Source organism: Phalaenopsis equestris, unplaced genomic scaffold (assembly GCF_001263595.1).
Source record: "Phalaenopsis equestris unplaced genomic scaffold, ASM126359v1 Scaffold000255, whole genome shotgun sequence".
Classification (NCBI taxonomy): Eukaryota; Viridiplantae; Streptophyta; class Magnoliopsida; order Asparagales; family Orchidaceae; genus Phalaenopsis; species Phalaenopsis equestris.
In genome coordinates this window covers 465,377-490,050 of record NW_018164697.1, presented here as the reverse complement: position 1 = coordinate 490,050, position 24,674 = coordinate 465,377, and the positions used below count along the sequence as shown (strand labels likewise).

Genomic DNA, 24,674 nt, shown 5'->3' with positions numbered 1-24,674 from the left:
CACCTAAATTTTACTGGAAGCAGCCAGACGCCTGCCCCTAAACTACTTCCGCGTGCCCTAGGCCCTCGCGCGCTCACTCTCGCTCGAAGCTCCTCGCCGGCGAACGCTGCACCGCCGACGCTCTCCTCCGTGCCGAGACTCCCGTCCAAGGCTTCCTTGGCGCAGACGCTCGGCCGTTCTTTTCGTTGCCTTCTTAGCACGCACGGGCTGTTCGGTCCTTGCCGGAGGCGTCTTGCAGGCCTTCCTCGACGCCGGCGTCGAGCTCTCGCAGGCCTTAGCCTTCTCTCAAGCGAAGCCTTCGTGGGATCCCTGATCCTTCGCGTCACCTTCAACGCTAGCGACCGCAGCCCCCTTTCTTCGGCTTTCTCTCCTCCCAGCGAAGCCTACTCCGACGTGCGGACCTCAAGCCGGCGTTCCACAGCCGGCTGTCACCTCCTTCGCACGCAGAACCTAGGACAGAGATTATCCCCTCTCCCCTACAATTTTCTTTTACGCCCCCAACAAGCTCCTCCTCCCAACCGCGTCGTGGGCCCCTTATTCCCCGGTGGTCGGAAACCTCGCCGGAGTGCCTTAGAATCGACGGACAGAGACGATACCGTAGTGCGGAAAAGCGTGAAAGTCTTCTCTCTTTTCGGGGAGAGCTTCTCCCGAACTTCTCCGGACGACGAACAACCAACTCGTCGGTATAACCATCTCAAACCCTTCGTCTTTTCCTTCATAGCTAGCCCTAGGCTTTAGTTTTGGTAGGCCTGTGTGTTCAGTCGCCCACACAAGTTGAGTGCGTTGGCCAACATTAGTCGGTGCAGCCATATTCCTATGTGATGGATCATCCTTTTTCTAGAGGAGGCCCTAGGATTAGAATATCGGTGCATGGTTTGCTTTTGGTGAATTTATTTTGGTGTGTTGTTCTTGTGGTGGGGTTTGCATCTGTGAATGATGTTTTGGTTTGGTTTGGTTTGGTGTGGCGGGGTGCGTGCGATAATGTCATTGTGTGCATACTTTGCTGCATTTTTTTATTTTTGTAACTTTAAATTTTTCATCATTGTAATACAACGGTTAAAACCAAAGAGGCGGGTACACCGCGATAATGTCATTGTGTGCATACTTTGCTGCATTTTTTTTATTTTTGTAACTTTAATTTTTTCATCATTGCAATACAACGGTTAAAACCAAACAGGCGGGTACACACGGGTACACACGCAATATAGGACAAAGAAACAAATATAATATTTTGTGACATTTGCCTCAAGGAGTTGAATCTGTGAAATAGGTCTACAACATATTTCAACAAGAAAAAGTGATGAAACATTATAAAAAAATTAAAGAAAAATACAGACAAAAAGTAAGATATGGTGCAATTAAAGAATAAGTGAGATCAACTAAAAAATGATTGAAAATTTTGAAAGGAATCAAAACAGAGATCAGCTGGTCTGGGGTGGGATCCGGTGAAGCGAAGCATTGATGCTGTCGATGAGTAACGGGCAGAAAGACTTGCGGAAAACATTTTTGTCATGTTCTCTAATTTGGTCAATTTCATTTTATTTTTAAATTGAAGTATATGTTATGAATTTGTAGTCGGTGTCAGCTACAAATAAATTTAATATCAGTGGATTTGATTTTGAGTTGGAGAATATGTTGTATCAAATGTTTCGAGGTGTCGTTGCTACGAGCAACAATGCTCGTGCTCCCAGTAAGAGAGGGTTTGGTGGCACCCACGAGAACTTGTGAGCCGACCAATTGAGTGATTCCACCGAAGTCCTCAGCCTGGACCTTCATGAACTTAAGTCTACCTGTCATCCTAAGCATCATCGGGTTGAGAATAAAAAGAAAATGGGAGTTGCTATCCTTAAAAGCCAGATGTCAGAGCTGGTGGCTTCATACAACGTTGAATCCTGCACGTCTCAAGAACATTATGTCGACCAGGTTCTGCAAATTATGAATGAAATTAGGAAAATTTATGAGGAGTTGTCACTGTACTTGTTTGCAATAGAGTTGCTTGAAGAACCGACCCGTAGAGATTTTTTTGTCAAGATGCCCGAAGACCATAAGGTGGTGACGTACATATGATATTTTTATAACCGCAGGAACATTTGAGAAATTTTTTTATTTACAATCACTTGGGAAATTTATGCCTGTGTATTGTTTTTCATTTTGCTATAGATATTTCAGCTGTTTGAGACATGTCTTATTCAGTGATGCTTATATGTTTATGGTGTTGTTCGTAACCTAATATAATTGTAAATAATTCATTGATGCTTCTGTGTCAGCCAATACAATAATGATATACATGGATGCAACCAGAGAAAAGCGTAGAAGATTTGCAGTTGTCGTATGTTTGATGTACGAATATTATAACTTGTGCATAGATTGCTCTTCTTGTATGACATTCTCATATATTGATGACAAATGGGTTGGAGAGTTACTTGCAAACCACCCAATAAGATTTAACAATATGTTCTGCATAACACAAGTGATATTCAACGATTTGTTGGAGGAACTACACATAAAACATGGACTTCATGACTCTTCCAGAACGACTTTGTGAGAGATGCTGACGAGAACCCTTTGCATATTATCTCAGAATGAATCAATGCGAGGAGCAATGAAGAGATCTAACGCTTATTTGAAACAATTTGCAGATATTTCTCAGTGGGGTTGAAGACATTTATGAGTATTTCTTCACAAGTCATAAAACCAATAGACCCAACGTTCGAATGAACTCCCATAAAGATTTCACACGATGCACGACACATGTCATTCTTTAAGGTAATGTTTTAAATTTATTATATTCAATTTACAAAAAAAAAACAATTTTATCACGCAACCCATCATTTTCTGTCCAGAATTGTATTAAAATAATTCATGGAACGCGCGTTGATGCACGTGTTCCAAATAATAAGAAGATTGCATTCATCGGCTGTTGCGGGTTGCTAACGCAGAATGTCACGACTGTATGCAACTTCAACAAGTGTTTAACTTTTGTCTTGACCGATTAAGACGACAGAACACATGACATAATTTTCAAAGCTGCAACACAAAATAATAAGTACAACTTCCAGAACGACTTTGTGAGAGATGCTGACGAGAACCCTCTGCATATTATCTCAGAATGAATCAATGCGAAGAGCAATGAAGAGATCTAACACTTATCTGAAACAATTTACAGATACTTCTCAGTGGGGTTGAAGACATTTATGAGTATTTCTTCACAAGTCATAAACCAATAGACCTAACGTTCGAATGAACTCCCATAAAGATTTCTCACAATGCACGACACATGTCGTTATCATTCTTTAAGGTAATGTTTTAAATTTATTATATTCAATTTACAAAAAAAAAACAATTTTATCACGCAACCCATCATTTTCTTTCCAGAATTGTATTAAAATAATTCATGGAACGCGCGTTGATGCACGTGTTCCAAATAATAAGAAGATTGCATTCGTCGGCTGTTGCGGGTTGCTAACGCAGAATGTCACGACTGTATGCAACTTCAACAAGTGTTTCACTTTTGTCATGACCGATTAAGACGGCAGTACACATGACATAATTTTCAAAGCTGCAACACGAAATAATAAGTACAACTTTGTACAACTTCCTACATCCTCCTGCAGGTACGCTTGAGACTCAGCTACTCTCGTAATTCACTTTTACCTCATAACTAATTATACAATGCATATTAGACAAATGTTATTTTGTTAATGCTGAATATCTTTTGCGGGGAGGGTATCTTAAGTCATAGTTTGATAAGAGATACTACATACCAAACTTTGTGCGAACAAACAATGTAACACGAGGCAGAAAGTAAATGTTCAATAAAAAATATTCCTCCTTACACGTTGTCATTGAGAGGATTTTTGGTGTTTAGAAGAAGAAATGAGTTATACTCCGTGATATGTCATCTTACTCGTTTCCCAAACTTGTGCAAATTGTGATTGCCACGATGACAGTTCACAATTATATTCGGTGACATTCTTCTCGCATTGACGTCGACTTCTGTAGGGCGAACGAGGATCAGGAGCATGTATCTGCTGAGGAATTTGAGTACCGTTTTGGACATTCTTTATCACAGCTTGAGAATAATGCTTTCACCACTGTGCTATAGACATAAAAGATGCAAGCTAGATGACAAAGTTAAGGAAACAAATTACTGGTGTGATAGTAGGAGTGTGATTGGAGTATTTATTATTATATTATTTATACTTTATTCAATATTTTTTGTATTTTATTTAGTTTCTGTTTATTTTCATTTCGTTGTGCATTTGATATTGATTGTACTTTATTTAATACTTTTGGTGGCTTGGAAAAGTGCTTGCACCTCTGCATTGACATGATTATAAGAACCACTATGAAAAGCTTGATTTTGTGGCTCGTCATCGAGAATTGTTTGTAATTAAGGAGGCTATATTCATCTCTGTGAAAGAGCTAAAGAAATTATTTAAGCTACTGCAGCTGTGGCAAAACTTGCAGCGGTGGCCACATCATCTCCTCGTTATTTTTCACTCTTCCCTTCAATTGTTATCACCCCAGATTTGACTTCTTCTTACATACTAGTTCATGAGATGCACTCAGCCGATTATGAGTGGAAGAAGCGGTTTACAACTGAGATGGCTCGATACATGCTTAGTGAAAGTACTCGTCTTCCTACAGCTCCAACTCAGTGCGTGCCAAAGATGGACGAATATTTATTCTACCAAAGTGTGCTTTGGAACGACAACATATACATGACCGACCTGCCAGAGGGCTATTCAACATTGCCTACGTGACACAGTATTATGAGGAGCTTGAAGTTTCGACAAATAAATTCGAAGCTCGCCCAACCTCGGGAGATCGACGCTGGGCTTCCCTTGCGTGGCCGCGGAAGCGGGTTCTCGCATTGTCGCTGGTCCAGAGGAGACAGAAAAACAAGTAGCTAGCTGAACCGACCGGTACATTCAATGGGGCGAGCGACATCAGGCAAACTAGGCGACCTGTTTTTTCGCGTCTCTTGCCCATATTGAGCGGAACTTAGGGGAGAGGCGGCATTGGTGTTCTAATATTTGCGTCTCCTCCTCTTTCCTTTCCCCTCTTTTCTTCTTTTTTGTTTCCCGCCTAGTTAGGGTTATATGTATGTTGGTTTGCTAAGAGTATGGTGAGTTTCTACTGTGTGTTGTTTTTTTATTTTTGTGATGAGTTCTTTTTTCCTTTATGAGCTGTATCCGAGGAGGTGGTGATGCTCCGGCTGTATCATACTCCAAGGTGGTGATTATATCTCTACTTTTATCTTCCCTGCCTCTTCTCCTTTACGTTCCTTAGCTGCCGGCCACCCGCAAAAGCTTCCCCGCTTGCTGTCCGGTGCCGGCCACCCGCAAAAGCTTCCCCGCTTGCTGTCCGGCCTGCCCTCTTGCTGTCTAGCCTTCCCTGCTTGCTGTCCATCCTGCCCTGCTTGCTGTTCAGCCTCCCCGCTTGCTTTACGACCTTCCCGCTAGCTGTCCAGCCTTCCCCACTCGCTATACAGACTCCCTGCTCGCTATACAACCTTCTCACTCGCCGTCCAGCATTCCCGTTTACTAGCCAACCATCTCGATCCACCTAGCCTACCTCCACCGCCCTTGGAATACACTCTTGACGGGTCCATTTGTGTCATTTTGTGTTTTGGTGATGTTATTTCTAGTTTTTATGTGTTGTATCCTTTGTTTCCTATTAATAAAAGTTTTTTTTTGTGGTTTGAGAGTTCTCCTGTATCATCAACTTCACTGAATTTTTCTCCCTTATTGTTTAATGTTTTCAAATCTAAGTTGAACATGGTTTTCGTTTTAACTTGAGAGGGGGCGTTAGAAGTTATATTAAAAATAATTTATTCATATTAGAAGCTCTGAGGGTTAGTTTTATTTCTTTTTCTTTTTTAGATTTATTTTCTTGGATTTTATTTTTTTTCCTCTATTTTAGGCATTCTTATTTTAAGTTATTTCTTTTATCTCCAAATAATTTATATGAATTGATTAATTGGAGATATTAGGTGTTATATATATTTTTTTCTGTTATTATATTTTTTTCTGTTATGTTCTTTTTATTGTCTTTCATATTCTAGGATTCATGTTAGGTTATTTGTATCTTCATATCAATAAAAACATTCAGCATTATTCTGAAATTCAACACACACACATATATATAATCTGTGAATTTGCAGTTTTCAATTTATGCGTGTACTGGCTTTTGATTGTTGACCAAACTTGAAGTTCAATTTTTTATTGTTCTCCTTTTTAACCTTTCGATTTGAAGCAGGTTTACACATGCTTGTTTGAGCTGTGCACCATTAGGATTCTTCTGTTTATATCATCTTATTCCATGGTTCATCTCTAGCCTTTGCATTGTTTCCCCCAGCCAAAAACATTTGTATTTCCCCATCTCCCAGTTTATTCTTGGGGCATTTACATACATACCACCCAATTCTTATGTATTTACATATCTAGTACCTAAACTTTATTTTTACATTTATACCAATATCACGTCAAATATACAACCATGTTAACTTTTAAAAAGTAAAATATTATTTTTCATGCATGGGTAAGATGTCATATATGTAAAAAATGAAGTTTAGTGTTTGATATGTAAATACATAAGAATTGACTGTTATGCATGCAAACATTGCTTTTTTTCTTTGGCTGTTTCTGATTGATTCTGTTCAGTTAGCGAGGTGAATTTTCTTATGCTAGTTTAAAATCTAAGCAGTGTTAATTTGTTTTATACACTTTTTTTTTGTTTTTCTCATCAGGAAGTTTGTTAACTCCAATATGATCAGTTATTGGACTGCTAAGAGATCAATTAAATTCCTCCTAGATGCAAGTGTTTGTGGGAACCTTAGACATAGTTACGCTACATGGGCATGTAGAGGAAACAGACTCGTTCAACCGAGAGATTTTCTCGCTCCTTTTTCTTTGAATTCAGCCACTATTAGATGGTTTTCTTTAGAAGTTTCTGCTTCAGAGCAGATGAATCTTATTAAACAGCTGAGGGAGAGGACAAGTGCTCCAATCAAACATGTAAAATCTGCTCTTATTGATTGCAAATGGGATATTGGTAGGGGGTTATTTGATTATTATGTCATTTTAAGCACAAAAGTTCACTATCTTTCGCCGCCTTCATTTTATTGTGGTTTAATCCAGAGGCTGCACAAAAGGACCTACGAAAAAGAGGAGTGGTTCTTGCTTCAAAAAAGTCATCTAGGATTGCTGCTGAGGGTTTCGTGGCAGTGGCAGAATCTGATAACAGGGCCGCCATTATTGAGCTTAATTGTGAGACAGATTTCGTTGCTAGGAATGATGTATTTCAACACTTGGTTGGTTTTCATTTCATTTCTGTTAATTGATTATTATTTTTTTTCTTTGTTCTCATTCAAATTTTGTATAGCTGTTTAATTTTACCGTACTTGAGTATACTGCATTAATTTACTAAGGTTAATATACTGCTAACTGCATTAATAATACTTGGATTAGTGCTTCTTTAGCTATTTGCTTTGTAAGTATATTACTTTTCTAAGGTTTGCAAGAGTTTTTTTTTTTTTTTTGAAATCACATTTTCCTTTCTAAAAGTATATTCTTGAAGAATAAGCGAACATAAGAATTTATGGTTTACCAGAAATTTTGGTGTCATAGGTGGAGGAAACCACACCAATACATCTGGTGGGGAAATATGTTCTCGTGCTGGCATTTTTGATCTAACATTTATGGCACATGAGCTTTCACCTTAATAAGTAGAGTTGCATATGATTGACCAAAAACCTGTTTTTATGGCTTATGCCTATACTGTGGTGGAGCTTTTTCCTTTTCAGAGTGCTGATGAAGAAAGCACATTTTTTTAGGAAGATTTACATACATACCACACAATTCTTATTTATTTGCAAATCTAACAAATATAGTTTGATATTACATTTACAACACTTTTGCGTTACAAACCTATGCATGAAAATGTGCATTTCATTTTACAAAGCTAATAATAATGGTTATTTTGATTTGATGTTAAGGATTTGAGTGTTATGTATGTAAATATCAAAGCTCCGGTGTTAGATATGTAAATATATAAGAATTCTTGTGTACACACATGCAAATGTCCTGTTTTTATCATTATTCTTACGTTTTAACGTGGTGGAGCGTGGTGCCATGTTAGGAAGATGCATTATCAGAGGACATAGGTTGACTTCCTTTTTTCCAATAGCTTGACAGGTTATAAGAGGTTCAAATATTTTCACGCTGTTCCTTTGGAGAAATCCCATTCTAAGTTTTTGCAGCAGTTATTTCAGCCGTGAATAAATGTTTTTTAAGAAGCATTGGCAACATGCTATGCATAAGTCTCTTTTGTTGTTTAGCGCTTCATGGGATTTATTTTGTTATGTTAAAGCATTTTAAATTCCTGTAATTGTGTTCATATTTTGCAGGCTTTGACTTTGGCTAGAACTGCTCTATCATCTATTGGTCCTCCACAAGAGGGTCAAGAAGCGGCCTTTCATTTTGGTTCTGAATACCTACAGGTGCACCCATTAATGGGAATTTTCTTATTATGATTTCATGCTATCTGAAGTATTGTCCTCAATGTAACATTGTGGCATGCTTGTTTCTCATCTTTGCTGTAAATATCAATTTTTCTTCTATGCTTCATGTGTTGGAAAGAATTAATTTGCAATTTTTTTTCTTGATTTGAGGATACCATGATATCACCTTGCATTTCATAATTCTTAATTGGAAACCCGTTTTAAGTTTTTCCAACAAGTTGTCTTATGTGCTTTAAATGGTAGCCAGAGCTTTCTAGTTAAGTTGGTGAACATGATTAAGGACAAATTTTTTAGAAGAAACTGGTATGCATTTGTAAATTTATGAAGAATATCCCACCTGGTTGTTGTATTTTAAACACATCTTTGATGAGAAACTGTTCCTCTAGCATGAGAAGCTGAAAGATGTAACAAAAAATAGCTCAGAAATTTGATCCAATATAGCATGCATATTTCCTGGCTCAGCCTGGAAAGATTAATGTTGTCATTGTCACACAGTGCAAGTTCGACCTGCCATGCAAAAGCAGTGAAAGGAATAAGAAACTCATGAATGGCCTGAAGCTGCAGATCTTTGAACTACCGTATGAACTGTAGTGCATAAAAAGTAATAACTACTGTTAAAATCTCATATAGAAGTAATTCTATTATTCGTAAACCAACTTTACTAGGCTGAGTCAACTTATTCCTATCAGAACTGAATTAATTGAAGCGAAATTTACACACGTAACATAAAACTCTTATGTATTTACATATCTAACACCTAAAGTTTTATATTCACATTTATAACACTTTGGTATTAGAATACTATGCATGAAAAGGTGTATCTCTCTTTTATAAAGTTAGGAAGAGTTGTAATTTTGATGTCATGTTAACGATTTGAGTGTTATGCATGTAAATAGAAAAATTTAGTGTTAAATATGTAAATATGTCAGAATTGCGTTGTATGTAAGCAGATGCCCCTTTATTGAGTTGATATTTATACATATAAAATATGTCAACACAAATCTAAAAACAGATTAACGGCTCAGAATGTAGATGCGGATGATTAAACATAGTCTTTGATGATCGTTTTGGATTAATGTTGGCGACAAAAGCACCTTGTTCGAACGATCGATAGAAGGAACCAGGAGAAGCTCCTGCAGAGCAGTAGTCAACCTTCAGGACGATTGACGGGGAGCACTTTTTCGGACTAGATATCGATCGAGTCAAGATTTATCGGGCGATCGACGACTCTCATCGATCGAATGAGCCCCCGCTCTTATTATATACAAATAACCCTGTAATTACCAAAAAATCCCCTAAAAAGATAATTATGAGGGAACTAATTTGTACTTTTATAATATTGGGACCTTGACCTATAAATAGGGGTCCACGTCATAAATAAGATACTCTCTTTTTACTATTCTATATTGCTCTCTCTCTCTAATCAGTTCATAGCGGAACTTTCCATTCATTGAGTGTGTTTTCCGGACACTTTTGGATTCAACATCTTTTAAGGTGCGATGAGCATGGAAACATACCATCAACAAGAGGAGCCCAACAGCAACAACAAGAAGATTCCAATCAGATGAACGTAGGAGGAGAAACATGTTTTTGAAAGACTTCGTCTAACAAGGCCTGCAAGACTTGAGAACGCAGATCACTAACCAGTTCTCAGGACAATTTACAGAACTACTTAGGGCGGTCGCTGCCCTAGCAGTGGCTCCAGTTCCAGAGAAGAGCCAGTACGACAAGAAACACTAAACCCCTCTTAAGGAGAACTATTTGCCAATAATGGAAGGAGAGTGATCCACCTACAGGAAAAACCCGACGATGGTCTATACTAAAACAGCGTCGGATCTGCCCCTGTGGAGGAGAACCAACCAATGTGGATCGAGGTACAAAGGCAGCCGAAAAACGCCTTCACCCTACAGTTTTGAACACAGACACATATCTTCCCCTCGATCGGCAAGCTTCTCCCCGTAGAAAGCTGCAAGTTCCTCGCACAGTGCAATAACTTCCCTCTCCACCTGATTGACTCTCTTAAAAACCTTAGTAATTCTTTCATTGTCATCTCCTCGAGGATACCCCATAAAACAAAGAAAATGCTCCTTCATATCAGCAAGGCGGCCTAGTATGAAGTCTGAGGACACGCGATGCCCTCCGGTCACCTCCTCCTCTCTCACAACACCAGAAAAAACTTGACGGCCAGCACCCTGACCTTCAACACCCTCATCCTCGACATCCTGCTCAGCACCTTGTTCCAGTGCACTCAGTTCCGTCATATTTGCTCCCTCCGCGACAACTTGTCCCCTACCCACTCTCTCAACCGCAACATGATCCACAACCGACGCTTCATTCTTAGGACCAACGTCAATTTCTATCGATACAGAATCGATAGTCACGACTATAGTTGTTGAAAAAAGAAATGCAAAAAGTTATTCAAGCTAACATACCAAGAATTCTCCCCCATTCAGATGTAGTGTAAAAAGAATGTCCTCACCGGCTTTCCCTTGTCCTCCACCTTCAGAAAAAAGTCAGCTCCTAGTCTATCGAAGACGTCTCAGCATCAACCGCTGCCTTCTCAGGACCCCTCTGGGGAACCGCAGACCCCACAGCCACTTGTGCGGACAATCTCTCTCTTACAGTAGGAACACTCACCTCTAGCATGTGCCCCGTAGGATGATCATCAGGACGACACCTAGCATGTCCTTCAACTCTGTTCTAGGGTGGCCCTATAGGGAAATTAAAAGAATCTGGTCGGCTCTCTCGATCGCCAACTTTTAGCTTGGGCTCAGCTCTCTTCCTACTTCACCCCTTCCGCGAATACCTCACCTGCTGGCTTACGCTTCACGTCCAACTTACAAGCCCGCGCCAACATTGGAAGGCGACACTCCTTCGCTAGACATCACAAAAAACACGAAAGGAGGACATAAGACAAATAAGCCAAAAGATAAAAAGACGGTGGAAAATCCTTTGCTTTAAAGCTTATTGATAATGACCTGGGCACATAAATCCAAAGAAATCCATTATTGAGCAATAATGTTATTTAACTATTTTATGTTAAAAAATTCTCTTATCCTCGTGTACTGTACAGCTTCCAAGGAGTAAGAAAATTGAGGAACTAAATCTGCACATATAAAAATATATCAACATGAATCTTTAAGCAGGTGAACGGCTTAGGAAGTAGATGCGGACGATCGAACATAGCGTTCGACGAACGTTTTGGATGAATGTTGGTGACAGAAGCACATTGTTCGAATGATCGATAAAAGACGCCAGGAGAAGCTTCCGCAGTGCGGTAGTCAAACTTCAGGACAATCGACGGGGAGCACTATTTTGGACTAGATATAGATCGAGTCAAGGCTTACCGAATGATCAATGACCCACATTGATCGAATCCGCCCCCAGTCTTATTGTATGTAAATAACTCTATATTTACCAAAAAAATCCCCCTGAAAAGTTAATAATGAGGGGGCTAATACGTATTTTTGTAATATTGGGACATTTGTCTATAAAGAGGTGTCCATATCATGAATAAGACACTTCTACTATTCTCTACCGCTCTCTCTCTCTCTCTAACCACTTCCTAGCAGAACGCCATTTTTGGTGTGTTTCTCAGACATTTTTAGATTCAACAATATTCAATGATATAATGCATCAATGTTAGAAGTCATTTTTAATAATACATTGCTATATTCCTATGGAGTACCGTGGGGGCCTGTGGGACAAACTCTTGAGTTGCAGATAACGTTGTATATCATGCTAAAGATTTAACGATACAACAAAAGATTTTTTGTAATAAAATACAGGAAGGAGTTCAAGGAACTTTTGGGTTGCAAAAGAGAGAAGTGTTTTTGCTCTACTCGTCTACTATCGAATGCTTATTTTACTTTGTGATGACAGAGAAACTTCAGCACATAGCATACTTCACATCAAAATGCGGTGAAGCGGTTTCGAATTGCTCTCTAATAATTTGGAGTGAATCGTTGCAATAAATTCCTATACGAATATTGTCATAATTTTTTTTTTACCTACAAATGCTTTTGTGTTTGGCGCATTTACGGAACACGCCGCCAAATTCCTATGTATTTACATTTCTAACACCCAAACTCTTGCTTTTTATATATATGCCACCCAAGCCTTTCATACCACAAAAAAAATACAATCATTTTAATTTTTAAAAAATGGAATACACATTTTCATGCATTTGTAATGTGGTACATTAGTAAAATTGAAATTTAGGCGTTAAATATGTAAGTAAATAGAAATGGAGTGGTACAAATGTAATAAATCTTCCTTTTTTTTGTAGGACATGAATATTGATTTAAGTCATCCAAAAATTTCGGGGGAAACTACAGTGCAAAGCGCAATCACAGAAGTTGCTGCTATGGTTGGTGAGAATGTAAAGTTTAGAAGAGGATATGCAATGTCTACTTTTTCACATGGGGTTGTTTGCTCCTACCTTCATTCTTGCCCTCAACCAGGTATGTCACTAGTAAATGCCTGTAACTTTTTTGCCATTGTTCCTTTTACAGCAGAATGCAACACTTTAAGTTTGTTTGTGTTCATCGGTCTTTAAAAGTTTTCTGTAATAACGAAACAAATATAGACAAAATATTCCTGAAATTGGTAAATATAGAAATATTTGCCAAGCTACAACATTTCTTATAGGCAGATAAATAGTTTTCCGCACTACTAAGTTTTTGGTATGTACCAATTCTTTTCTTGAGTAAACTTAATTTGAATCTATGAAGAAATGATTTAAATATGGTTTATAATTGGTTTCAAGGAATTGATTTTTATTGCATATAATTGTGTGTGATTGAGCCTTAATTTGTATAAATCTATGCCGAAATATGAGGGAAGGATCCTAGATATTTTCTTATTCCAGTGGATAGAGTGGATGCAATATTACAGGACATACAACAACAACAACAAAGCCTTAGTCCCACTACGTGGGGTCGGCTATATGAATCCTTTTTGTCCATTGAGTCCAATTTAGTGTCATATTTTCATTACGGGACATATAAAAAGGGAAAAAAACAAGAAAGTAACATAATAATCTACAATTAATTAAGGATTTAAAAAATTTATTACAGCACTATTTTCTACCTTGTAAAAATTATAAATGATGAATGCGTCCAATTTTGCAGTGTGTATAAGCATGCTCTAATGGACTTCGTTGTGTCAGACATAATTGCAACGATAGAATTTTTCTTGTAACAGAAATTTTTTTTGAACTTCCATTGCAATTATGGGCAATATATCTGACAATTTGTTACGAAACTTCATAAGATATTAATTCAATTAATAGTTACCTTAACTATAGTGTCTTGTATTTTAAAAGAAGAGTTACATAGGTACCCCTTAATTCCTATGTATTTACATCTCTAAGCCTAAACTTCAATTTTTACATATTTGCTACCTTACATATGCATGCATGAAAATGGTGTATTCACTTTTAAAAGTTAAAATAGTGGTATTTTGTTATGTGATGTGAAAAATTTGGGTGAAAAATTTGGGTGGTATAAATGTAAAAAAGTAAAGTTTGATGTTAGATATGTAAATACATAGGAATTGGGTGGTATGTTTGTAAACGCCCGTTATAAAAATGTGATTTTTTTTCTTTGGATTTTAATACCAACATTTCACTTCATCTTTTCAGGTTTGGGTCGTATCGCTGGAATGCTTACTATTGAAGCTGAAGATAACAGTGCTTCATTAGAGCCTCTTAGAAAGGTCGGTTCCTCATTAGCGATGCACGTTGTGGCCGCGAAGCCATTGTTCTTAGCGAGAGAAAATGTTTCTTCTGAAGCAATAGAAAATGAACGAGACATTCTTAAATCTCTGGTAATTCTTCAACCTGATTACTTGGAGGTTTTTTGTCTTGTGATTTATATTAGGGGGATTTAGATGTATACCACACAATTCTTATATATTTACACATCTAACACCTAAACTTTTACTATATTTACAAGAAGAACTGACACGTTCTAGGGAGTCAGCCGGCTCAGGAGGAACCCGTTCTACCTGTTTCTTTGAGCCCGGTTCAGGTCGCAATTGGACCGGGCGGCTATTTGGGAGGGGCGACATTGCCGCCAGCCCTTCCCCTACCTCCCTTTTTTGTTTTTTCCTTATGGGTGTCTTTTTAATTGCGGTTTGGAGGAATTAGGGTTATGTTTTGGTGTGATTGTTGTTTCAGATTCTCCTTGAAGTCTCCTTCTTCCTTGCTCTGGCTGTATCTGACGACGGGTGGTGCTTTGTTGTACCCTGCTCCGAGGTGGTGCTGCATCCTCTCATATTCCCCTCCCTATCACTTCTCGTTCACCTTCCTTAGCCGCCAGCCACCCATCTCCTCTCAGCTGTCCTGACGCCTCCTTTTACTGCTGCAGCCTTGCTGTCCAGCCCTCCAATCTACGTCCCAGCACCCTATTATCCCTTCCCCTGTAGCAACTGTTGCTGTCCAGGCCACCTTCCAGCACCCTGGCATCCCTTCCTCTGCAGCAACCATTGCTGTCCAGCCCTTCAGGCCTCCAACCAGCACCCTACCAACCTTTCCCTGCAGTCCTACCTGCTGTCCATCCTCTCTCAAATCCACCATCAGCCTCCTATCCCTTTCCCCTCATACCCAACCACCGGTGGCCTTCACCCTCACCTGCCCCCTACCACTACTACTCCTCAACCACCTCGCCGATGCCACCACTGCCATCGGATCTTCTCTTCCGACCCTAGCCGGGAACTGTTGTGGTTGCATTTTATTTCAATTTAGAGTCGTGTTCTATAGCCCTAATTCAGTTGATTAATGAAATTATTTCTGTTTCCCCTGGTTTTGAGTTAGTTCCGGTATTAAGAGCACTCAAATCTTTAATATTACATAAAAAAAATACCACTAATCCTAACTTTTTAAAAGTGAAACACATTTTTTCATGCATAGGTTAAGACACTAAAATGTTATAGATATAAATATCATACTTTAGGTGCTATATATGTAAATACATAGAAATTGTGTGGCATGTATGTAAATCTCCCTTATAATAAAGCAATAGTACGTAAATATATTGCAGTTTCTCATTGGCCGAAAATAGAATGCTCTTTGGGGTAGATTTGTTAATTTTGTTACATGAGTATTACTTAAATTTAATTGACAATAGAATTCTCTATTTTGTGTTTTATGTTTTTTAGATCATTGGTTACTTAAAATTGTAAACCATGCTTTGAAAACTGATAAATTTTATTAAATATATTATTTAGTTGTATGTATGAATTAACTTTGGTCTCAAACTCTGCAACTTCTCAAAAGTCACGTAAATGTATGATTTCATTCGGCACACAAAACGAGTGAAGTGAAATCATTATGTCTTAAAACATATTTTCCAATTACAAGTAGCTAAATTATTGCTTAGTGAAAAAAAAGTTGCTGCCTTTTGCTTTCAATGTTAGCCTTTGAAAACAATAAATTATAAATTGTATAAATATTTCATATTTCATCTTTTGCTTTATAAAAAATAAAGTGATTGTCTGGAAAAAAATCGAAATTATAAGATATTTAAGTATATTGTTTGCAGATTATAAGTGGACCAGTATGCTTTTGGGAGTATTTTGCATGATGATTATTGAGGAAGTTATATTTTACAAATGTTCTTTGAATGATGAACTAGATGTGGAAGAAAATTTGCAATTGTAAGCCATTCATCAATCAAATTTTGTTGAATTTCCACAAAAGTTATAACTTGAATATTCACGAGTCTACACCAGAACATATTCATGAGAGTAAGAATCAAAACTTGAATATGAAGTTTAATTTATGGTCAAGCTAAAACTCAATTAAACCTCTATGCATTTCAAAAGGTATTTGTTGTCTTTTGTAAAATTCATTAGGCTTAACTTAATTTGAACACAACTTGGTATCTCATTCTTTTTCTTCATAGTTTTTCCGTTTTTCAAACCTCCTGTTAGATCTGTAGATTGGCTTTGATTCATTATTAATATCCAGGAAATACACAAATTTCCAGTTCAGTTTATTTGTTTGTCCTTGCACTCGTTCTGCTGATTAAAGTGTTTCTTTGTAGTGTTCGAGACAAGGGTTAATTCACGCCTCAATTGTCTTTTTAAATTTCTTTCAGGCCGAAAGCTCTGGAAAGTCCCAAATTGCTATGGAAAAGATGGTGGAAGGCCGTCTCCGAAAATACTTTGAAGAGGTAGTGTTGTTGGAGCAAAAGTTTGTTATGAATGATGGTATTAACATTAAGGGAGAGGTTTTTTTTTTTTTTTTTTTTTTTGACACAGCATTTTACTTTTCTCATACAAATTTATTGTAATTTAGTTAGTTTTCATGAGTTTACCTTTTTTTTTCTTGATTGAAAAGCTTGGCAGACCTTTCTCATTACTGTAGAAGAGAAATTACAGATTAGAGAATAACATTAGAGAAAGTAGCGCCAAAGGCTAAAGAAAAATAGAGAGGACATTCTAGTAATTCTGTAAAGAAAGGCTTATATCTAGATGGTCTGTCGATCTGTTCCATAATTTTGTTGATAATAGTAAACTTTTTACTTTTGCATTGTCCTTCCTAAAATAGGCTAGGTTGATAACCTCAATCCAAAAGGCCATTATTTTCTCTTTCCAGAGAAGCTTCTAGCATTTCTTTCACTCCAAATGATACTAATGTAACAGAAGAGAATATCCTAAAGCTCTCAGTAATCTTTCGTTGTAAAAAAATGAGTTCTAGTTGTCAACATAAGTGAAAATAGAGCCTCATGGAGTTCTTTTATTAGAGACAAGTTCAAAGAGCATATGTGATTTGATGTGGTAGCTGTGGATGAATGTCACATCTTTTTAAGTCGTTATTTGCAGTACGCCCGGTACACATGTAATGATGACTACAAAAATGCATATTTATTCATTTATGATGGAAAGCACATTATACTCTCATCTTAGGAGAAGTCCGAGGTGATGGGATTCATATAAATTTTGATACGAGAGTAATACGAGTTATATCTTTCTATAGGTCTTTAGAGAAACACCAGTAGAACTAGCACTGGTGATTAGGGGTGTAAACGAGGCGCACGCACACAAGCGAGCCTAGATTCAGCTCGTGTTCGGCTTGTTTATATTTCGAGCTCAAAACGTGTGTTCGTGTTCGACTCGTTTACTTAGTGAGCCGAACACGAGCCGTTTACGAACAAAGAGTCGTTTTGACAATCCTAATCAGGTAGCCATAAGATCTTAAGGATTGGACAAGAGTTAAAGGCTCTTTTCCTAAGGGAGCCGAACACGAGCCGTTTACGAACAAAGAGTCGTTTTGACAATCCTAATCAGGTAGCCATAAGATCTTAAGGATTGGACAAGAGTTAAAAATTATTCTTTATATTAAAACATCATTTGAATCTAATTTAATATTTTTTATTCTATTTTCTTAATTAATACTTTTAATTGATTATAAATCTTTGTAGTCTTGTAGTCAATTAAGTTTTTTTAAAAATACTACTCATCAAAGATATATATATATATATATATATAATCTTTGATGAGTAGTATTTTGAGCCAAAATGAGCTGAACACGAATGAAAAAATTTTTGTTTGTGTTGTTCGTGTTGGGTTCGTTAACTTATCGAACTAGCCGAACACAAGCTTCTTAGTGAGCCGAACACGAGCTGTTTTGACAGCCCTACTGGTGATCCTAGAAGGCAAGTGAGTCTAAGAGGCCAATTCCAGACATGGTACAACCCCTGTTGAGGGACATCCAACATGCCATAGATTTCATTACATGATGGGTTCTTTCAAATGATTCTAATGTAAGATAATAAAATATCCTAAAGCTCTCTGAATACTTTCTTGGTAAATATACCCCTTTGAAGTGAAAAAAATAAGTTCAAGTTGCCAACATGAGTGAAAAAATAATAGTTGTTATAGCCTCTTCCATATCTTAGAAATAATGCAGAAACTGGAGAATTTTTGGAATTCAACTTCCAAATATTTCTTGCGCATATCACAAGTGGCTAATCGGGTAATATTTTTTTTAAGCGGAAAAAATAAAATCTTCCTTTAGATGATCCCCGTGCAGTATATGGCCTGGAAGCACATCAAACAACTTTCCGCATGAATGTTCGAGTGTTATGTGCCTGTTTTTTTCTTTTTTAACACTCTTTGTTGGGTCTAAAATAGTATGATGAGTGTTTTTGTGAAATGCTTGCACAATTTACACAGCAGCATAAATAAAGAGTATTTCTGTTGGGTAAATTTATTGAGGATTTGCGCCAAAAGAACAACTACTTTACTTTTTTCTTAAAACAATATTTTTCTGCAGTCTTTGCTCAGTGATCTATCAAAAGAAGTTGGATCATCAGTGAAGATTGGCAGTTTTCTGAGAATTGAAGTTGGTGAGGGTATTCAAAGGTAATTATTTTATTTTTGTCAAATTTTCATCTTTTACCTGCAGCCATGAGTTAACAGATGACATCTTTACATTGGAAAGTTGAGTCTTTTATTCTGTTTTTGTTAAATCTTAATCTTTTTCTCCTCATATAGAAAATGCTTTTGTTATTTTCTAGTTATATCTTTTTTTCCTAAACAATTTAATACACCCCATAACAAAATCAGCGAGCAAACCACAATGAAACGGCAAGAGAGAGAGGGGAAAAACTCAAACGAGGGCTATGCTGATAAAAAACAAATACAAATAAGCAAGATACGACAGTGATCTACTTTTTTAGAGGTAGATCGGCTCTCCTACAACCCTGAACCTCGCCAGGAACACCACCAAAAGGAAAAAACACAACAGCTGCCAAATACATGCATGAAAGAAAACAATTCCTAGATCCCACTGAATAGAATCCTCCCAAAACATTTACAAGCTTCCCTTTCCCACTTTCCCTCCAAACCTCCTTTAATTTCTCTTCCTTGAGTATTTGATTATGGTCCTAGTGAACCCCACCCTTTCTTTACGTGGTATAGACCGGCCCGGCCTGTGGGCTGGCTGGGTTGCATTCGCTTGGACCGACACATTTTTGGATGTAGCACTACTCCCCTCTCAAAAGTCTTGTCCTCAAAGTGGAAGGATGGAAACTGCTTGTGGATTACCTCTTAAGGCTCCCTTGTTGCTTCATAGTCTGTCAGTCATTTCCGCTAAACCAATACCTCCTTCCCTCCCCACTTCTCGGCGCACTCCTTAGATCTCTAATGGCTCTAGAATCACCTTCAATCCTCCGTCAACATCAGCGATAGTATAGATGAGGGTGCATGATTCCAATCACACGTCTTAACTGTGATACATGGAAGATTGGGAATAGTGCCGACGTAGTGGTAATTTCAAACGGTAGGTCACTGCCCCGTTGAGTGTCATCACTTCACAAGGCCCAAAGTATCTCGGTGAGAGTTTCTTGCTCCTTCTGGCCAATGTCTTCTATTGGCAGGGCCTCAGTTTAAAGTAGACAATGCCCCCTGGTTTAAATTGCACATCTCTCTTGTTTTTATCCGCTTTCCTTTTCATGATTTGCTAGTATCTTATCCCTTTCCTCTAAGTATTGATCAATGTTGGATACATGTAGAACTATGCCAACAATATATTAACTGAGGTAAATCACACACTCATATAATATCTTGAAAGGAGTGGTCTGTGTTGCGGTATGGTACTAAGTATTATACCAATATTCGATCCATAATTTTGAAGTATCAGATACAAAACAACGTAGGTATGTTTGCACACTCTTGTTGATCACTTTCTTCTGTCCATCGGTCTAGGGATGATATGCAGTGTTTCTCTTAAGGACTGCCTCTTGTAACCTGAATAGCTCTTTCCAAAAATGACTGAGCAACACCTTGTCCCTATTCGAAACAATTGATTTCTGGTACTAAGTTTAAACAGACTGCTTCCTGGATAAACACCGCTGCAATCGAAACTGCAGTGTATGAATGTCGTAAGGTAATGAAATATGCATACTTACTCGGATGGTACCACTGACATTCGTCACATTTTTCCACCATATTCTCGAATTTCTTGAGCATCCTCACCCAATAAAATTTTGTTGTCAGACGAATGTAGGTCTTCTTCACCTCTGAATGTTCCCCGATTGCATTGCCATGAAACTTTTGTAATAATTTGGAAATATACTCTGATGTCTTGGGTAACACGAATCGCTTCTGGTGGAGCAGTTGTTGTCCCCTCAATGCATATCTTGGATGAATGTTTGGTTCCTGTAGTAGCTCAACCCTTATCTTCCTCGGCTTCTCATCTCGTTATCTCAGGGCTTCCCAATCTATGACTAAGGGTGTCGATAGGGCCATCAATTGCGGTTCCTCTACCTTTCTCGACAGTGCGTTTGTTGCCTTGTTCTTCAATCCTGGTCGATGTTGAATTTCAAAATCATACCCCAGTAATTTGGGTAACCTTCTCTGATGGTTCTCAGTGCTCCAGAAGATACTTTAAATTTCTCTGATCTGTCATGACCAAAAAATGCCATCCCAACAGGTAGGGCCGCCACTTCTGAATGGTCGAGACAATCGCCATCAATTCCCATTCATATACGGACTTTGGACTTGCTCTGGTCATAAGAACCTGGTTGAAGTAGGCAATTGGACGTTGATCCTGCATGAGTACTGCTCCTAATTCGTACCTTTACGCATCTGTTTCTACCACAGTTGGTTTACTGAAATTTGGAAATGCTAATAATAGGATGCTAGTCATGGCCCTCTTCAAATGATCAATGTCTGCCGCTGCTTCCCTCTATTTGAAATTGTCTTTCTTTAATTGTTTTGTCAGTGACTATGCTATCGTGTCATATCCTCTCACAAACTTCCGGTAGTAGCCGGTGAGACCTAGACATCCTCTCAACTCCCTCAAATTCTTTGGTAAGGGTCAATCAACCATAGTCTCGATCTTGGACCGATCCAGGTCACCACATTTCCTAGGTACTCCACCTGTAACCATGCAAAAAATATTTCTTCAAGTTGGCATACAACTGATGCTCCCTCAATGTCTTCAAGACTGCTCTTAGGTGACCCACATACCCCTGTAGACCATAATGTTATCAAAGAAAACCAAGACAAATTTCCGGAGATAAAGTTGAAAACCCCTATTCATGAGGGGTAGAAATGTCGGGGTGTTGGTGAGGCCGAACAACATCACTAAGAACTGATAATGTACTGAATGTTGTCTTGTGCACATCCGCAAGATTCATCCCGATCTGGTGATACCCTGATTTAAGATCAATTTTTGAAAAAAAATGATTGCCCCAACTCAACTGGTAACTCATCCGTCACAAGAATAGGAAATTTGTCTGACACTGTTTAATTGTTCAAAGCCTGATTGCCCGCACAAAATCTCCAACAACCATCTTTTTTCTTCACCAAGAGGACAAAACGGGAAAAAGGGCTCACACTAGGCTTGATAATCTCAGCCTCGAGCATCTCTCTTTCTGAATATGAGGGTACTTGTATGGTATGACGCTGATGGGAGAAACCCCTTTCTTCAATGTAATAGTGTTCTCGTGTTCCATCGGAGGAGGTAACCCATTTGGCTGTTGGAAGACATCCATAAACTAGTATTAAAACTGTTGGACCCCTTCTGGAAACTCTGCCAACTCTGAATCCAGTATCTCCTTAATGCCTGCAACTCCACTAAGGAGCTCAGTACTTCTCCGCTAATCTACTTGACCATGGTTTTGCATAAACTAGCACCTCCTCTCAAAACCATCTTCCTACCCTCCACTTGGAACTTCATCGTCAAGGACTTTCACTCCATCTCCAATGTTCGCTGCCACTTCATCCCCAAAATCCCATATGCGCTGCCTTATTCTTTAGAAAGTCTTCCACCACCTATAGGTCATGTAGTGTCAGACCAACCCCTTGCATATTCTGCGACATTTCTCCACCTTCCTTGTCCCCATCATGACGCCGAACTTCCATGTGGTCACCATAACTTGATTTGAGATGAAGTTATGTGTGGTTTCGTTATTTACCAACACCAATCGGTTGTTCCACGATCATCTCACTACAAATTTTAGGGACACCTCCGTCACATCTAAATGCAAATGCTCCACCTCCATCGCACTTCCGATTTCTCACTCTTTGTATCCTCCTCCTGAACTAAAAGATAAAGGGTGCACTCGTTGCAATGATCTCCTGTGGCGTATTTTTGGTCACATCGGTAACAAAATCTTTTTGCTCTTTTACCTGCACTTATGCATCTATAAGGCGCTTGAAATTACCCTCCGGAAGGGGTCCTCACTCTTTTTTTCGGCGTCTCTTTGTGAAATAACACCATCTGAGTCATCGGTATTGTGGCTGTCAATGTGCTTTTGTAGAAGCCTCGTGTTGTTGCTTTTGCTAATCTTCTTAACCTATTTCTTATCATCCGTCATCTGAAGAGCTTCATCATTTCCCTCAATCCTCACTTTCTCAAGAGGTGGATGGCTGCTCGTATGTCGGGCTTTAGGCCTTTCAAGAAGTTTCATTTCAATCATGCTGCAGAAATGCCCCTCAACCTCCTTGACAAGAGCTTGAACTTTTCCAGATATTCCGTAACCATCACCTCCTGAGTCAGAGCATAGAATTGCTTGTGCAGTTCTCCTTCCCTAATGGCTTGGAAACATTCCAACAAGCAATCCTTAAACTCCTCTTATGAGTGCATCAGATATCTTGCCTCCATTAACTGAAACCATGCTGAAGCATTTCCCTCCAAGCATAATCCCGTTGTCGTGAGCTTCTCTTCCTCTGTCAACCCATTGATTGCAAATTATCTTTCCAACCGATAAACTCACTCATGTGCATCTTCCCCTTCGAAGATTAGCATTTTTGGTTTTCTGACTCTTCATCTCTACCCCAAACTCTTTTTCCCCCGATACTTTACCCCATGGATCTAGGGTGGAATTCCCTCATTCGATCATAGACATATCACACTCCCAATTCCCTTCTTCATCCATCGTGCTTTTCCGCGCCCCTTACACCATCCCTCCAATTTTCGGCCCATCCCCCTCCATCGGAAGTTGAATGGAGGATGGATTTGAGAGCATAAAAAAATAAGGGAGATGATGAAAAAGCACATGGAGATGCAATTCAAGGTCGTGCCGACCGCTCCAGCTACAAACCCTTAACCAAGGTTGATCAGGGAATCCTTGCCTAGGTCAAAAGGGAAGGAAATATACTTACAACAGCGTCACCCTAGACTCCAAGTGGGGGTGGGGGGAGGGGGGCAGTGGAGACTTGTAAAAAGGTGATTGTAAAGTCAGGGTGAAGAAAACAATTTTTTACAAAGATGTGGGAATTATATATATATATATATATATTAAAAAAATCAAATAACATTTTTTTTTTACCGCCACCATATTTTAGCATGTTGAAAAAAATAGCTTCCTATGACAAAATTTCTAAAAAATAATTCCCTAAACGGAGTTGTGGTGATAGTCTGAAATGATAAGCAGGTAAAAAAATTTCCCAAACAAGCCCTTAATCTTACACTATATAAAAGATTTAATTTAGTCAAACTCTTAAAATAATAGCTAAAATGATATATCATCATTTGCCATCAAAAGTAATAAGAATTGAAATCATGTAGATATTAAAATTCTTTCAAAATATAATAAATGATTTTTTTTTAAATTTTGGAGTGCTATGTAGCAAATCTATCAATTATAATTATTAATTTTTTTTATTTGGTCATTAATCAATGTTTTTCCATGACAAGCTCCTCTTTCCTAACCTACATCATAAAATGATTTTAAAACTTAGAATATTTAGCTAACTACCATGGCATCCCAAATAATTAATATTGTTATTTACAATATAACCCCTCGTATCTTTTTTTGAACTGTCAAACTCATCTTTTTTCACTTGCCATGATCAAACCTTTGTGAATTTGTTAAAAAAAAAAAAGTAGGTTGGGATTTTATTGTGAATTTCTATTTTTGAGTGGATTTGAAAAAAAAAAAAAAAGATGTAATTTTTCAAATCCGAGTTCTTCAAATTATAATGTAGGCAAAAAATTTCTGTTTATTTCTCCCAGCTATTTCTGGCATCTCCTCACATTTTGAATGCTTGCAGGGTTGAAGCTTCTGATTCAGCTAACACTGCCGCTCATGCAGCATGATTACCGAAGAGCTTTCTTTGATGAGAAAATCTATGTTAGTAGGATGCAATGTGCTTAATTTTTTTTTTTTTTTTTTTGCAAATATTTATT

At 38.2% G+C, this 24,674-nt stretch overlaps 1 protein-coding gene across 1 annotated transcript; it reads left to right on the top strand.

The window, feature by feature from the left end:
• Positions 1 to 24,674, top strand: LOC110024349 (elongation factor Ts, mitochondrial). Its single transcript, XM_020724261.1, has 9 exons — positions 1 to 683; positions 6,755 to 7,059; positions 7,146 to 7,318; positions 8,414 to 8,506; positions 12,816 to 12,990; positions 14,172 to 14,356; positions 16,630 to 16,755; positions 18,810 to 18,898; positions 24,539 to 24,674. Exons 2-9 carry the CDS (start codon positions 6,774 to 6,776, stop codon positions 24,582 to 24,584), a joined length of 1,173 nt encoding a protein of 390 aa, XP_020579920.1. The 5' UTR covers positions 1 to 683; positions 6,755 to 6,773; the 3' UTR covers positions 24,585 to 24,674.